This window comes from Cyclopterus lumpus, chromosome 16 (genome assembly GCF_009769545.1).
Source record: "Cyclopterus lumpus isolate fCycLum1 chromosome 16, fCycLum1.pri, whole genome shotgun sequence".
NCBI lineage: Eukaryota > Metazoa > Chordata > Actinopteri > Perciformes > Cyclopteridae > Cyclopterus > Cyclopterus lumpus.
In genome coordinates, this window is record NC_046981.1 from 14,248,496 (window position 1) to 14,266,075 (window position 17,580).

A 17,580-nucleotide genomic window follows, 5' to 3' on the forward strand; every position below is an offset into this window, starting at 1 on the left:
ACACCACCTGGATTTGCGTTTCACTCTCGCATTTCCAGCTGAGCTGCGCTTTTCATGGAGGGAGAAAAGAATGAAATTCGCAGATCACCGAGAGGCAATGGACTTTCTTGACAAGGAGGAGAGGGATCAGCGGAATTAAATATCAAATGCTACTTGAGCTCTAACCCGAGCTGCAGAGAATGACACTGGCAACAAGACCCCGGCTGGCCTTGGAACGCCTCGGGATCCCCCAGAATGAGCTGGAAAGTGTTGCGGGTGAGAGGGAAGACTGGGTGGGCCTGCTGAACCTGCTGCCACCGCGACCCGACCCCGGATAAGCGGGTGATAATGAATGGATGGATGGAACAAGACCTTTACAGCTGCTTCAGCATCACCAAATATCTGACAACTTGATATGGGACTTCGCACTTGGGCTTGAAGTTTGGGAGTAGCAAGTATACTTTTTTTTTTTTTTTCAAATCTTAAATATCAGATAAAGTTTGTTAAAGTACTGCTGAAAGCCAAGTGCTGTCAACGGGTTATGCAGGAATGAACAGCACATAAGGCAGTTAAGAACAAAACAAACAAAGTAAGGTAAGCTATTCTGGTACACAAAAAGTTGAATTTCCAATTGTTAAGAGAAGAAAAGGATGTGGAAGGAAGAATGATATGTTTGGAAGCTAACATTGATGGAATAAAAATGAATCTATGTAATATCTATGCCTCGAACATCGAAGATCCAGACTTTTTTCATAAAGTAAATAAATCAGTGGGGAACATAGATGATGGGCACTCAATCATAGCTGGAGATTTTAATCAAGTTTTGGATGGGGTTTTAGACAAAACCACTCCTACATTTAATATGCCAAAAGACAGGCTGGCAATTTAATTATTGATGAAGCACCTCGGACTGACAGATATATGGAGGCTTGTCAACCCTAGAGAAAGGGAATATACATTCTACTTTCATAGACACAAATCTCACTCCAGGATAGATTATTTTTTGATAAGCAAGGATCTGGTGGAGAGCGTCTCAGACTGCTCAATAGGAACCATTGCACTGACCGATCATGCAGCAGTCCAGCTAGAATTAGTAATAGAACCAGAGCGAGTAAAGAAAAATAGGTGGAGGTTAAACATATCTCTTTTCCAGGACCCAGGATTTAGCAGTTTAATTGTAGAGGAACTTGACAATTTCTTCCTGTGGAACATTGGTTCAACAGATAAAGTTGGAACAGTATGGGAAGCCTCCAAATCTTATATAAGGGGGAAAACCATAGCTTACTCCAGTAGGAAAAAAAGAGACTACTGGGACTTATTTTGATTCTCTTCCGTCCAGCTGTGGGTGGCAAGAGATGGAGAAGGAGCTGCAGAGAAGCCATGTCACTGTCCCAGTCTACCAGGAGCAAAAACAAGACCAAAAAAAAGTCATTAGTATGTACTGGAATGCACACAGATAATATCACCAGCCATTTGGAATATAAACCATGCATTTCATGTAACTTACTGATGTGATCGTTCTCTGCAAGGTTTTTAGCCACCGTCAGAAGTCGGCACAGTTCAGCTGTCTGAGTGAGGTATTATTATTATTATATTATATTATTATCAATGCTTCCTATTTAGCATGTCAAAATAAACCAAAAGTGCCTGCAGCAAGAAGTATACTGCCTTCTTCTGACATCATAAGACAAATAGCACAAAGTAAAATGATACAAATAAATAAATAATGCACAGCACAGAAAATATCTTGGAAGAAAACTGCCACTTAAACAGTGTGCATACAGGAGATGTTACTCCCCTGCACTGATGAAATCCAAGTATGTGAACTCTTGCTGTAATCTGATGTACTTCTTTGTCCAGTGGTACTTCACCTTCAGCAGCATGATATCTTGCAGAAACTGCCAATGGTGGAAAAAACTAGCTGTTCAACTTTCTCAAGGCAAAGAGTTATTAAACATATCTCAAGTGAAACAAGTGGTCAAAGTTACAGGCTATAAGGTATATATAGTCTCATATTGTAAATTAAACTACACAGAAGGTCTATAATTACCGTTTTGGGTATCAATGAGGCACAAGCTGCTGCTGCTGCTGTCCTCTACTGTCAGTGTAGCTGTTTAGCACACGCTTGCGCGCATAGACATTGGACGCTGTGTTTAACACGCTAAAAGCTAGCGTGCTAGCTTCTGCGTGCACGGGGGCCCCGTGCTGCGATAAAGACGGTGAAGGAACGAGACGCTAGGAGGTGAAGGAACAAGTGCGGCAGTGCTCGAGACAAAGATGCCGCGAAAGCAGTAACCCTCGTGACCGTAGTGCCGCGAAACTATAAAGTCCGTGAGTGGTCGAGACCGCAGTAACGAGGCACAAACTAGCAGAGCTCGAGACCGCAGTGCCAAAAAGCCAGTAAGGTTAAATACTATCCTGCTCGAGAGGGCAGTCCCGCAACATGAGCAGTGCTCGAGACGGCAGTGACACAAACCCATTAACCGCCAAGAGTGCTGTAGTACAAACCTTTCTGTCCTGTCATGTTGGATGGTTGCATCTCTGATTGCAAAATATTGTCACATACATTTTCTAAAAACGCAAAAAGGCCAATTATTGTTTTGTGAAATATGCTAGACCGGTTACTTATTTATCATCTCAGAACGTTTTGATGTTAGATAAAGTTAGCTAACATTTAAACATTAGCATTATATGAGCTAACCATATTAGTTACAACTTTAATTATTGGTTGACAATTAACTTTCGCATAGCAAAACAATTTAACGTTGGACATCCAAATAACATTGAAACACACTTAACGAAGCAATATATTTGACAATCCTACCAGAGAAAATGCCCCTTAAATAAATAGTGTTATCGCTAACTGTTTGTTAGATAGCTAACGTTAGCTATTAGTTACCAGGCTCAATGACACATAAATCACATTGCACCACACTTGACATCAACACATAATTGTATACAAGGCTAAAGATAAACAGCCTGCATAAGTAAATAACGTTATATTTCGTTCTTACCTCCTGAATTGAAAGGATCTTCCGGACACCGACCGTCAGTTCAAGAAGAAAGACCGCGAAAAAAGCGGATGTGTAGATAACTCAGTCAGGAGTGCATTGCCTTAACTCGCCGAAATAACTCCGCCCCCAAAGTGATTTCAACACTGCAAGTGCTTAATGAACACCGAAAACAACACTGATCAACTCCAAATATTTTTCACTGGAAATTTAACACTAAGTAACACTACCGATTTTGCTGTGTGGGTTAGATGGTTTTCCCGCCGAATATTATAATAAATATGCCGATAAATTGGCTCCTATCCTGACAACTGTGTATGAAGAATCATTCTCTTTGAGAGAGCTGCCAGGAACATACAACAAAGCTCTGATATCATTAATTGTAAAAAAAGATAAAGACCCTACTGATCCGGGAAATTATAGACCTGTGAGCTTGATTAATGTGGACTGCAAAATCATAACAAAGATTTTGGCAATGAGGCTAGAAGCTATTCTACCACGCTTAATACATTCAGATCAAGTAGAATTTATAAAGGGAAGATCATCCGCAGACAACTTGAGATGTCTGCTACATCTTATACAGCTTAATCAGGGGGAAACCACGCCCATGGCGGCCTTATCCTTGGATGCTCAAAAGGCATTTGATCGGGTGGAGTGGAGCTTCTTGCGATATACCCTGAAAAAATTTGGGTTTGGGGAAACATTTATTCAATGGGTGAACATAATTTACTCCAATCCACGAGCAGCAGTTCTAACAAATGGCATGATATCACCCTTTTTTAATCTAAAGAGATACCAAACAGGGAGACCCTTTTAGCCCCTTACTCTTTAGAATGTTCTTAGAACCTTTGGCTATCACAATAAGGACAGGCAGGTATAAAGGGGGTCGTACAAGGAGAAGAGGAACACACAATGTTTATGTATGCAGATGATATTTTATTAATAATCAAGTGTGGTGTCAATCCCTAATGTTCTCTCTACAATTGAATCATTTTCTAAAATATCCGGTTTAAATTGGCAAAAGTCTGAATGCATGCTGTTATCAAGAGGATGCACTCTATCAATGGTTGATTCATTCCAGTTTAAATGGATCCCAAGGGGACTGAAATATCTGGGTATTAGGCTGCGGTCAGATATAGAAAATACAACCTATTAATATGCTCCTGTTAATAAAAAAAATTAAGACAAACTTTGAGAAATGGAAAGTGTTAAATCTTACCTTATGGGGAAAAATTAATATCATTAAGATGGTGGTGGCTCCACAATTTAATTACATTTCTATGATGATACCAGTAACCATTTCCGAAGGAATCTTTAAACAATATAACCATTTAAGGAATTTTTATGGAGTGGCAAAACACCTAGAATCAGTATGAAAAAGCTCTTTGCCTCAAGGAATAGTTGGGGATTGGCTCTTCCAAACATGGAATTATATAGCATAGCATTCAAAATAAATAAGCTAGCACGGCATTGGGCAAATTATGAATCCAACCATCGTATGGGTAAAGATGGAAGAGGAATTAACAGCTCCATTCCTGGTTATGGACTCGTTATCACAAAAACACATAACAAAAATAGACCAAGGAAATCTAATTTTACAACACTCTAAGTGGGCATGGGTAAGGGCACATAAGATTCTGGGGATTTCTCAATACAAACAAAACTACTCCTCCACGTGGAATAATCCTCTCATCTGTTTAGGGAAAAAAGTATTTCTATGGGATACATGGCTGGCAAAAGGAATACATGTTATCAAAGATCTCTACAGAGACGGCTCATTTAAATCATTCGAGGACCTTAAAGAAACATTTAATTTAGATGAGAAGGGGGGATTTCTGGAAGTAGTTTACAGCTGAGGAGTAGCATGGGGTCTGGGTTTGGACTGAAAAGAGAAGAGGAATAAGATTCAGGAGTTCCTAAGTGCTTCCTGTACCCTACACTCTGCCTCAATATTCTATCATAAAATGTCAAACATTCAAGCTGGAATGTGCGAAGGCCTGAGACTAGTATGGCAAAAAGATCTCAACATTGAGATTAAGGAAGTTTACTCACTACAAAATTGTACATAGATATTATTGTACACCTCTGAAACTGTATCAAATGGGCTTGATGCAGGATAATAAATGTTGGAAATGTAACATAGAAATGGGCACTTTTCTACACGCGTTGTGGGAGTGCTTCAATGTGTTGCCTTTTTTGGAAGGTAGTACTAGAAATGTTAGAAGGGTGGCTCAAACGGCCTTTACCAGAATCCCCACAGCGGTGTTTATTAGGGGACACATCGATAGTGCCATCAGGCCTCACCAAGGCAGAGATCAGAATATCATTAACAGGTTTCATGGTGGCAGCGAGGCTTATCCTGCGAAACTGGAAGAGCCCACATACGCCCACGCTCACAGACTGGCTCAAACTCATGACAGAGACGGCTGCATTTGAAAATATGATTGCCAGAGTAAAGAACAGTTCAAGCCATACTGACCAAGCATGGAAAAATCTAATGGCCTTTATAACAAATTAGAGTGGTCAAGTATGCGTCGACGGAATTTGGGTTATCAAGAAAAGGCAGGAATAAAGGCAGGGTATGTGAGTGCGCAAATTTACATGTAAAAGATAATTAACGGGGTGTCTGGGTGAGTGTAATTTTGTTGTTGTTGCTGCTTTGTTTTTTGTTTTGTTTTGGTATTTTGTTTCTGTTTTGTTTTTCTGTACTTTATTATTGTCTGACAAGTCTAACTGTGATATTTATGTTTAATGTTAATGTATTTAAATGAACATAATAAAAAAAAACTTATGGGAAGAAAAAATAAAATCCGAATACGTTTTGATTTCAAGGAGATTGGGCCGTTGGTTTATGACCTTCAGCTCGCAGTTCAGTTTGTACATTTAAGTTAAGTTGGGACTTTTACTGGCTTTTCTCCTTGTAAAACCACCTGGTCTATAATTGATTATGAAAATCAACACTTTGGTAAGCTTCACAATGTTCCAGCTCGTACTAAAATTCTGACACTTGACCCTTGAGACCTTTAAGTGCTGAGTCAACCGCTTTAATTTTCATTCGTCTCATTGTGTGTTGTTGCTGGCTGAAAGACCAAATGACCTCTTCTCTCTTGCCTTTCAGAGGAGAAATGTTCGCCTTCTGTCCGGGAAAGCGCTGCCCGGATCAATTATGGCCTCACTTGTTAGCTTGGCATAGAATGGGTTAACGCGGGCTGAAATCTCTGTAGATGCTTGTCTCCTCATGGTGTTATTGTCTGTAGTATAATCTAATGTAATACAACAGAGTTTATTCATCTTGTCTGCCATCTTCGAAAATTGCTGCATCAAAAAGCTCCGTGGTACATCCCCTCACGCAGCCTGTAATAGTGAACATGCATCGTGCTATGCCAACATTTTCCACTCCTTGGTCACCTCTTACTCTGAAGAGAATGTATTACACACTTATACATGGACTTTGGACAAATACCTAATAGTATCAGCCAAACCATTCAAATAATTGTTTACCAGCATAGATAGAAGGTGAAGTGATGAAGTATTGTACACTATACATTTGATCATCAACAGGTCAACAGACAGATAGATACTGATTCACTGTCTTGAAAAGTAATTAAGTATAGGATTTGTTTAAATTATTAACAACTTAGTGTAGTAATTTAATTAATAGAAATAAAGAATTGGTTTTAGTTACTTCATGTCTTAGTTGTGTATAAATCTCTCTGGTCAGCTCACTGCTCAAACAAGAATACTGGAACTGATGGCCAGTATAACATTTGTTCACGCCTAACATAAAAAGTATGTAGATCTTTAACTGACAGCTAATTCACAAATGACTGAGGAATGAGTACCACGGCGAGACACACCTATTTGTTGGTCTTACCTTAATGGAAAGCCATACTTGTGCACTCCCTCCAAGAAGAAATCATGTGCAGTGGATGCTTTATTATTATTATTTATTTTCCCAGACCAGTAAATGTCTGTAAATACTAGCTTGTTCACGTCAGACATTTTTGCTCTGTGGTATCAGATGGATACTGACAGACAAAAATATAAATCCTTTAAAAGGACCTACTGCAAGTTTAGCAGGTCATTTTCAACTGTCATCATCTCACTTATGGTTATTGGTGAAAAATAAATAACCTTTTGTGAGAAGCCGTCAATCCCTCAAAAAATAATAAGGCCATATCTTTGGGGGAAAAAGAAACACAACATCTATTTAATTTAGTATGTGTGCCTTTTATTTGCTGATGCAAAACTGTATATCTAAATAGCATGTAAATATCAAATGTATAGCCTACCTGATGAGTTTATGATTTGTGTCGATATGTACCAAGTGCAGAGGACCCTGAACAGAATATGTCCTTCTTACAACACACCCCATCCTTGTCATTCATGCATGGATGAAGACACTCTCTTCCACTGGACACGGCGGCCCATGGCCAGCAGCATTCCTTTCATCATTCAATATCCTACATGTGGTGTCCTGGCTTTCACTGAACTCACTAAATTGTCTAGTTATTCATCAGTTAGGTTACTGTAGAACTGTATTCTGTAAAGGCCATTATCGTGCATGCACCTTCCTTTTCACGGAAATACCCAGAAGCTTTGCGATGCATGTTGCTGGTAGGAACATTTCTATCAGGCTTTGTAGTTGCTGAGGAGACACAACATATTTTGGCCGTCCCATTACTCCTTGCATCACTGGCACCTGATTAGGTTTCAGATCAGAGTTGTCCTCTACATTGACACGTGTTGACAACCCCGTCAAAGCATTTACAACATCCTGTGGCATCTCAACCTGACAATGACCTAGACAGAACCATCTCCTGGTTGACCACAAACTGCAAGTAGTCCACATCTAGGGGCAGTCTTTGCGTGACCTGGGACACTTTAGTCAGTAGTTTTTAAAGAAAGTCCCTTTTCAGTTGCTCCTAGAATAAACAAACACACATTATTTTACCGGCTTCAATAAATGTTTTGAGTTACACACACAGACAACAAACAAACAAACAAAAAAACAGCATGCAAGTTACCACTTAAGACATAGGCAAAGTGAGCAAAACCTGGAAGATGCTACCATAGCCTAACTAACTTATTTAACCGAATAATTTTATCACAAAACTAGAATAAATTGTAACAATTCTGATTTCATTTTACATGTACATGACCCATTATACCTTAACATATACTTTGTAAACCAGACAGACATCCAAATCCCTATTCACAAAATATATTCGACAAAGAGTAGCCAAAAGTACTAAATTGCACATTACATTATAGTTACATTTACAGAAATGCTTAAGCAAACCTTCACAACACCCTGTAACAGCTTAATATTTGTGTCTCATAAAGTGCATATAGAGTCATAGCTGCATCACTCTCACAATGGCTTAAAGTGATGATTATCTACGGACAGGTTTTGGAATTAAAACATTTATTACCATGTCAACATAAAGTTTAATCCAGAACTGAATCAAAATGATATTTAACCCCAACAACCTTTCATATACTTATTTTTTATTTCAAGACCAAACATGAACTTTCAGGTTCAAAATCTTTTTTTCAAATGATCAGAACTATTGGCCTGTATTTGGCTCCATGGTATGCCAGTAAAATGTTTCTTCAGTTGAACTCCTAACAACTCAGACAAAGGTGCCTGTTACGTGTGGTCGTTGCTGTGCTCTCGCTCTCTCTCTCCCAGGATCCATGCAGCTGATGCCTGGGACCCGCCTGCAGATGAGCCACCAGCTGAGGGCAATTGGAGCTTCGGTGGATAAGAGGTTGGGGAAGCCAGCCAGACGACCCCGTGGGCCCAGAGACGACTACAACCGGTGTGTCGGTGCTGTTGCTGTTTTTGTACAGTTCATACTATTGTAGATCTTGCTACTGTCGAATCCACTGATCCAGAGTATTGTCGCTTCCTCACTTTTAGGTAGTTCTTGTTTTGCCTTTGATTAATAAATAAAAAAATTTTGTTTATCCCTTTGTTGCCTGTGGGTTATTGTCCCTACGGTAACGCTACACTTATTGTTGCTCCCCGCCTCCCCTAGACTTCAGTCGGGGAACGTAACAGTGGCCCACAGCGTTTTTAGAAGTGTTCACAAGCCAATCCAACAGCATGTAACTGACAATCTTATCTCATGTTGGTTTTGATGTCAAATTATATTCCTAAAAGTAATGAGTAACTGTAGCTAAATAAATGGAATGAAGCAGAAAATACAATATTTACCTCTGAAATGTAAAGTAGAGGAGGTACTCAAGCAAAGTAACTGAAAACTGTACTTGATAAGTTTTTTTAATAGATGTACTTAGTTACAATCACTGTTCCCTGAGTAAATACTTTGAACCACTTGATTCATTTAGCTGACAGTGGTCACCACTTGGAAATTCACGGGACTTAGTTTCATAACAAATCCTTTTTTTGGCCCTTTTACCGCTATTAGGCTCCCCAGAAAAGTCACCTTACACCGCACTCAATGAAATATGTGACTTAATCAACTGAAGATTCATCTGACAGTTTATTAGATTAATTTTATCACAAAACTAGAATAAATTGTAACAATTCTGATTTCATTTACATGACCCATTATACTTCGTAAACCATACAGATATCCAAATCCCTATTCACAAAATATATTCGACAAAGAGTAGCCAAAAGTACTAAATTGCACATTACATTATAGTTACATTTACAGAAATGCTTAAGCAAACCTTCACAACACCCTGTAACAGATTAATATTTGTGTTTCATAAAGTGCATATAGAGTCATAGCTGCGTCACTCTCACAATGGCTTAAAGAGATGATTATCTACGGACAGGTTTTGGAATTAAAACATTTATTACCATGTCAACATAAAGTATTGTATTTTGGCTCACTCACCCATCCAAAATCGAAATGTTTTTACAATCAGTTTAAAGAGAAACAGCATCATTTGGCAAGTTCAATTACAGGCAAGTTCATGGCTCAAACAAATCGTGAATCTTTGGCTGTCTTACATTATTTCTTAAAAATGAACTGAGAAGCATATTTATTTTTAATATATCATTTTGTTCATTATAAAAAGGGATTTCAAGGCTGAGTTGCATCTGGCATGCTTTTTCTTGATTCGCTAAATTGATATAGTTTTTAAATTTAGAAATACTGTTCAGAGACATTTTTGATGGTCTCGAACCAAAGAATGGGACATTTTAATAAAAAACAAGTGAAGTCAACATTGTAACCGAGGAGTTACTTAATCCCATACATATACATTACAATTACATATGAATATTGATGAGATAAATTGGTGTAATAGTGTTAACTTCTGCACAGCTAAGCGTTATTATTTTCTTTACCTGGAGGGGCTGAGAAATCTGATTACCTAGTGACCCACAGGGCAGCTGACCAAGCTCCTCCCATTCAGTCACTCACATGAGCAAAGTGATGGCGAGCAGGCAAAGTGAAGAAGCAATCAATTCTGTGTGATGATGAGGACCTCTGGTGGACAAATTGGGGACATGCAGTGTACCGTTCAACCAGAGGCAGGAGGTCGTTGTGGCGTTGCAGCACTCTAGATGGCATGGAGGTTGTGTGGAGATCTTGCATGGGGTTTGACTAGAACAGTTGGTGGTGCAACCTGCTGTCCACTTCATGTTAGAGTCCACAGACTCCTTTTTCAGCTGCGAAGGCAATAGTGAGTGAGAAAGAACATTGCCGAATCCAAGTGGTTGAAAGCCAAATGTTTGTTTTCTGCCTATTCATTGGTATGTATATTGTAAACATACGTTTATTTGGCTTAAACTCATTTTTGAAAGAACATTTCTAAACAGTGAATTATAAATACATTGTGTTTTACAGGTTTACAATAATGGTGTGCAAACAAAAATTAAAGCTTTTTCCTATAGTTTTTTTTCCTGCAGTATTTGTTGTGTATAAATACAGAATTTTGTTTTATTAAAAAAAAGTTATTTAAATAGCTTGAGGGATCATCACTAAACATGTATACATATTTCTCATAATTAGGGATCCCGACAGCTCATACCTAAAATCACATGTTATGCATTTGTGTTGAAAAAACAAACAGATTTATGTGAGGAAAGGACAATTTAAATGATGCCAATGAAAGACACATTTTTTTCCTCAGTCTTTGATTAGCACCTTTTAAATTGAATGAAGAGAAAACAAGAAAAAACAAACCAAAACAAACCTGGACTTTTAAAAAAAAAGTGAGCCGTTCTCACCTGACAGTGTGGCTGTGAGGAGGAGCACATTTGTGCCGTTTGAGTTACAAAATCCTTGTAGCATTCGTTACCGGTACATGTACCGCTACGACATTTGTTTCCCTGAAAAAAAAAAAAAAAAACACAGAGGAAAGGATGATACTAATCTCATACCAGACTTTACTTCCACTTTTTGGCAAACTGTCATTTTGTTCTATACAAATTTAAAATATTCTCAAGTTATTCTAACCACTGGGAAAATATTTAACATTGTGTCCAAATACTGACAGCTGTTAGCGGTCAGTCACAAAAGATAATTTGTGACAGAGACATAATTAACTGAATTGAGTGATGAACACAAATCTCAACTTCACATGCCAACACTCATACATACATACATACATACATACATACATACAGGCTTTTGTCCTTACATTGTTGGTTTGCTGAGTGGTAGGTGGTGCTGCTGTTGCTGCCATTGTCGTTGTGGTTGAGATTACTAAAATCATTAATTAAAAAAAAAAAAAAGTATGCAGTCACGATACACATTCATGATTAAGGAAGGACATTGTGAGGATGACAAAACAAACAATGAGTCATACAATGGGGACGTTGACAGTGAGTCTGTTTACCTGTGGGTGTCATGGTCATGGATTCAAAGCTGCTATTGAGGCATCCAGTAGAATTGCAGCAATTCACAGAGCAGTTGGTCTGAGAGACGTTGACGCAACTCTCAGCACAGGAGACGCTGCAGCTAACAGCATACCACATGTCTGTCCGTCTAATCAGCTGATACATTGCAGAATGACACGTTAGAAGATATTTGAATTGCTCTTGACTTTTTTAAATATCTTTCAATAGATGTCACTAACCATATAGCACAATGAAAGATTTGTGTAGAGAATACAAGTGTAAAGTATAAACACCCTCACTTTCAGTTACTTGGAGAAACTACTGCATATTTTGAGTTCACAGTTGCTTTGGTAGAATACTGATGAATACATTTTCTGTATATTTAACTGCATGTACATACATACGCTGAGATGCAACTTGTCATTGGCAATATACATCAAATAGTTTAGTTGGATGGTGTCATTTGCCTCCCTACCTGACAATAGCAGACACCAGCAGCACATAAAGTGACATTCTGACTGGTGTACATTGTATAGCAGTCGGAGTAGTTACAGGTGAATGAGGGGCAGTATATCTGTTTGAGAGAGATGGAAGGCTCATGAGCAAGACGAGAGGTTAAAGTGAGACGCGTTATATTATATTACACGCCTGTGACAAGGTGGACTTACCGTCAAGGTTTCATTCTTATTAGGCATTTCTGGGACAAAAAGATGGATGTCACAATTAGAGATGGGGAAAGACAAATACAAATAAAACAGTTTTCCTTATTTTACAGAATAAACCCTGAGAAGTAAACATCGTATTATGCGGTGAATCAAAACATACCAGTGGAGTTTGATGACGGACTGGGGGACATCATTGAGGTCATGTTGGAGCTTGACTGGGTCATGTCTGTAGAGGAGGCAGAGGTGGTTCCTAAATTATTAGTGCCGGTTGAATTATAAGTGGGGATAGAAGTTGGAGATGCAAAATTTGCAGCGGTTGCTGTGCTGGTGCCAGACTGTGTGGTGATTGCTATAGTAGAGGTTGCGTCAGTAGCTGTACCTCCAGAGGTGGTTGTGGTGGATGTAATGCCTCCAGAGGTAGTTGTGGGGGACTGGGTGAGAGTAGAGATTGCTGGGCCTCCGGAGGTGGTTATGGTGGTGGGCGACTGGGTGACAGTGGTGGATGTTGAGCCCCCGGAGGTTGCTGTGGTTGTGAGAGACTGGGTGATTGTGGAAATTGCTGTACCTCCAGAGGTGGTGGAGGTGGCAGACTCGGTGACAGGGGTCTCTGTGTTGCTGCTGACTGTTGAAGGAGACTGGATGGTGGTTGAGGTTGATGCAGGTCCAGATGTGGTAGAGCTGGAGGGCTGGATGATGGTGCTTTCAGAGGTGGTGGGGGACTGGGTAGTTGTGAGATTTGCTGTGGTTCCAGCGGTCATGTTGGAGGGTGCCTGGCTGGTGTTGGTACTGGTGGTTGATGTGGAGTTGGACATCCAAGTAGTGGACTCTTGGCCTGACACTAATACTGATGGAAGAAGTAGTCCTAACAGGAGGAGTTGCAGGATGCCTGTGCAGCCTGCTATTTTAGGAAACATAACAGGAAAATATGTATTTTAGTGTGGAAACCAGTTGCAGTAATTAAGCATATACAAAATAATATGAATGAATGATTAATTAAAGTACAATACATATGATGCTTTCAGCCATTCAGCACTACCTGTCTCTCTGTGAGTGTGGCTTCACTACCCGTCTCTCTCTGCGAGTGTGGCTTCACTACCCGTCTCTCTCTGCGAGTGTGGCTTCACTACCCGTCTCTCTGCGAGTGTGGCTTCACTACCCGTCTCTCTGCGAGTGTGGCTTCACTACCCGTCTCTCTGCGAGTGTGGCTTCACTACCCGTCTAAAGTTACATAATTTTACTCTTTTTGAAACTACTTCTCAGTAGTTGGACTTTTTTTATTTAATGTTTATGCATGAAAGCACCATGGAGTGTTAAAAAGGCTGAACCTACTGAATTGTTATATTGCATTACCTTCCGTCCTTAATATGCACTTTGGGGGTTTTAATTCAAATGCAGCTAATTGATCGTAAAAGGGAATATTTTCCTCTCTCGCGTCGCCACCAGCTGGCTGTTATGTTTCATCATAAACTTGTTTTGAGTTGGCAAACGGATATTCTGTACTCAGCAAACTGTACCATCTTTTAATTTAAATACATTTGAGAAGTTGAAAATGTCCTCGGTTTGGGCTTGTCATTAAGGGGTGATGGTGGGTCCCACAGCCAGACCAGCTGAGAACCAGTGCTCTATATGATTGTAAGTCTCTCGGTCCTGTAAATGTATTTTTGGGGGAAATTTCTATAAATTATATAATTTAACAATGAAAGGCTGTCATATGCTGTACATTGACACAACTTTGATTTTGTGCTATGTAAATAAAATAACTTTACAGAGGTTGTTTGAAATAACCGATTAATTGCTTCTACTGTGTACCCTTTTATTTTAATTTGATCAAATAAAAGAATTTACAAGGGGTTCCTGGCCAAGATGACAGCATAAAAGTTTCACACAAGCGCCACCTAAAAACAATAGACCTAAAAGACACAACAGCAAAATGTTAACACATAAAATATGTAGGACCTCAGACAATGATATTAAAAGCAAACGCACACTCATACCTGTCTCCTTTATAAAAGTAGTGGAGGCCATTATCACATTGACAGAAAGAGAAAGAGCTCTTCGTCCAGCTTGTAATGAAGTCATGTCCTGGTAAACATATACAGAAAAATGACATGAATGAAAACAGCTGACATGTTTCACTATAGTGTCCAGAAAGCAAAATATATATAAAATATATATTAAAAAAAACAACAATTTGCATGCACACAACAGATCTTCATGGTGGATGGTGCTGTGGGCACAATTGATCTGTTTGCCCACGTTGGTCAACAGGTCTCTGAATTGCAGCCGTGCTCATTCTTTGTAACTCGTGATTTGTGAACGGCAAGTCATCTGTGGTCTACAATCCTCTAATTGTTCCGGTGAAACGGAGCTCATAATTGTTTGGTTGAGTTACAATTTTAAGAAATTAATACATGTGAGATTTAAATCTGCACTTACAAGGTTTCTCACATAAGTAAAACCTAGTACAAAATATTTGGTCAAAACATTTTAATTTAAAAAGGCATAATAAGCTAATTGAGTCAGTGGTTACCCCATTACGAGGTCCAGATTACTTATGTGCAGTGACACAATGATATCCCGTGTCTCTTGCAGTGGTTTATCAGTGAACACAATTAAAATGTGTTTGTTCCTCCAGCAGTCCCCTTGGGAGAACCGCTAAGCAGCAAGGCTTGTTTTTTCCCCTCTCCTTAGCGAGGCGTCCTTTGGGCTTTTCACCCTAGAAACTGAGTGACAACACTGGCCGTGTTGGCTTCCAGGCAAGAATGCAGAGTTTAACTGGAAAAAGTCAAGAGTAGTTTTCTTAGATGATATTTAAATTGGTGTTCAGGTGCTACATTATCGTGCTGCGACTCACATGTTCCTGTAGGTCCTGTTAAATAAACTCCCTATACACATGAATCATGTTATGCTGGTGAATCAAGGGCAATACCTAATGACTAGACTGGTTACATGAAAACATAGGGAACCTGCTGGGTATACTGCATTCATGAGACTATTCATACATGTCTGTATTTTTCAGTTGGAGATGCTAACAGAAAACCTCAATGTTTTGTGAATCATTTTGTAATCCGCCAAAATAGGATACTTTTAAGGATATTGTTTACGAGACTGAAAAATAACAAAATTATAAGTAATCTTTGAAAAAAATAAGATACAAAATATAATTAAAGAAAAAGAGGTGAAAACATCAACGCTTTATTTAAATCATACCGACAAATATCGTATAAAAATCTGTTGTTTTTCCACTAAAAGTCCACTCACCTGCGGTGCAGTTCGTAGAGATTTTTAGTGTGTCAGCTGTGGTTGAAGTGAGAGCCTCTCTCTGGTGTCCCCGTTCTCTGTTGCCGTCTGTCACCTCCCCCCTTTTGCTTCCTGCCAACAGCACTGAAGTGACAATGTAAGAAGGGGAAACTCTCACCTGCACAGCTATACGAGTGAGGGAGGAGGAGACTAACGGCCTGCAGTGGCTGGGTGGGTCTCAAGATGCCCCAAAATTGATGCGGTAATGATAAATTACAGCATTATAAAAGCACTTGATTAATAACTATCCCTTCACGACTGGTTATGAGTTTTGACCAGGAATCTGGTTAAATATTTCATCTAAACACTCTAATTCAGCATGATAAATAATTACCCCCCCCCCAAAAAAAAGAAAAGAAAAAGCACATTTAGTAAAACTCTGCTACACTGTATTGTGCTACGTACACACAACAGGTAAAACATTTACTTTGAATCATCGTTTCACTCTTTAGCTATTAAAATACCATTTGATAACACTTCCATGCCAATTCAACATAAAAGATGATATTGAATTACAATGAATCACATTGTTGGGTTACTTTAGTAAAGGATAACAACCAACATTTAAAGACTTATTAAAATAACTCAGTGGATTAGGCCTTTGAGAGTCTATAAGAGTACAGGTGAGATTTCAGTGCCCTGTGGGGGGATTGTATAGGGAGCTGGTTTCTGTTCAGCACAATGTGAAATCAGACCCTCTCTCTCTACCAGCAATAAAGCCCCCACAGACTACAATCACCTCTTTGTGGCCTAAAGAACGTAGAATTCTTGGGCACGACACAAAAGGCAGTTGCACAATACAGGTGACAAAAGACCTCTGTTTTTCCATCGCAGCTTCATGAAACGCATGCAATGTTGTCCGCAGTGTTTGGCTTTTTCAAGGTGTCGTTAGGAAGATACAGTTTGAGAGAACATTCTGAAGGTGGTAAAATCAGGTCTAAATTTGAATTGTAACTCCACAAATATATTACCTTACAGTCCTCCTTTCATAACCTGACGTGCCTCCAATGGTGAAATATATATTCTCCCAATGTATGGCCAGAGAGAGAGGGGGAGACTACGAATTGATGATACAGCGACGAGTGTATGAGTTGAGGAGCGGATGGAAGGCAGCTGTGGAGGACAGGTGAGGGGAATTAGCCGTAATCAAGAGAGTGACAGGAAGGGAGCGACACACACAAACATCGACAGACATGTACGTATTCTTTACATACAAGGATGCAAGCAAAATACATTCAGAATTCTTCCCTTTATCAAGTTTTAGCTAATAGATCGTCTTTATTGTCCCAGGAGATTTGTCTTCACCCACTGCACACATAGATACTGTTCATCCTCACGTATTCTTGGGAATACATTTGCATGCATGCAGTTGTTTATTTACAGTAATCAAAATGGTTTTCTATTTAGGACTGCCAACTTAGCTTGTGTTCCCTCGATATCACATAACGCATAATGTTTAGCAGTATATACATGTAAATATTCTCATAATTTGCATAATTTCTTTTTTTTCTTTCTGTTGTCTGCCAACGTGATGCAAATTCTTAGACAAAAGAGTGACTGTGAGTAGCTTGGATAACTCAGATATCATTGTTATTGTTTGATGCTGGGGATGTGGAGAGTTACTGTTTAGTTTGGTCAGGGCCGTATGTATTTGGACTGTCACACAATTATTCTTATTTTACATAACTTTACACAGATTTGAAACGGCACAGTCAATATGTGGTTGAAGTGTAGACTTTCAGCTTTAATTCAGTGAATATAACAAAACTATCGCATTAACCGTTTAGGAATTACAACC

The 17,580-nt window shown here is 39.2% G+C and overlaps 1 protein-coding gene across 1 annotated transcript; it reads right to left on the reverse strand.

Moving 5' to 3' along the window:
• Positions 1–9,411: 9,411 nt before the first annotated feature.
• Positions 9,412–16,831, reverse strand: LOC117745391 (cell wall protein DAN4). The gene is made up of 11 exons (XM_034553679.1): positions 16,754–16,831; positions 15,744–15,866; positions 14,477–14,564; positions 12,862–13,380; positions 12,643–12,708; positions 12,486–12,514; positions 12,293–12,391; positions 11,817–11,973; positions 11,619–11,683; positions 11,206–11,307; positions 9,412–10,644 (listed from the first exon to the last, which is right to left on the reverse strand). The coding sequence occupies exons 3-11, from the start codon at positions 14,559–14,561 to the stop codon at positions 10,393–10,395; spliced, it is 1,374 nt and encodes a 457-aa protein (XP_034409570.1). The 5' UTR covers positions 14,562–14,564; positions 15,744–15,866; positions 16,754–16,831; the 3' UTR covers positions 9,412–10,392.
• Between the last annotated feature and the right edge of the window lie 749 nt (positions 16,832–17,580).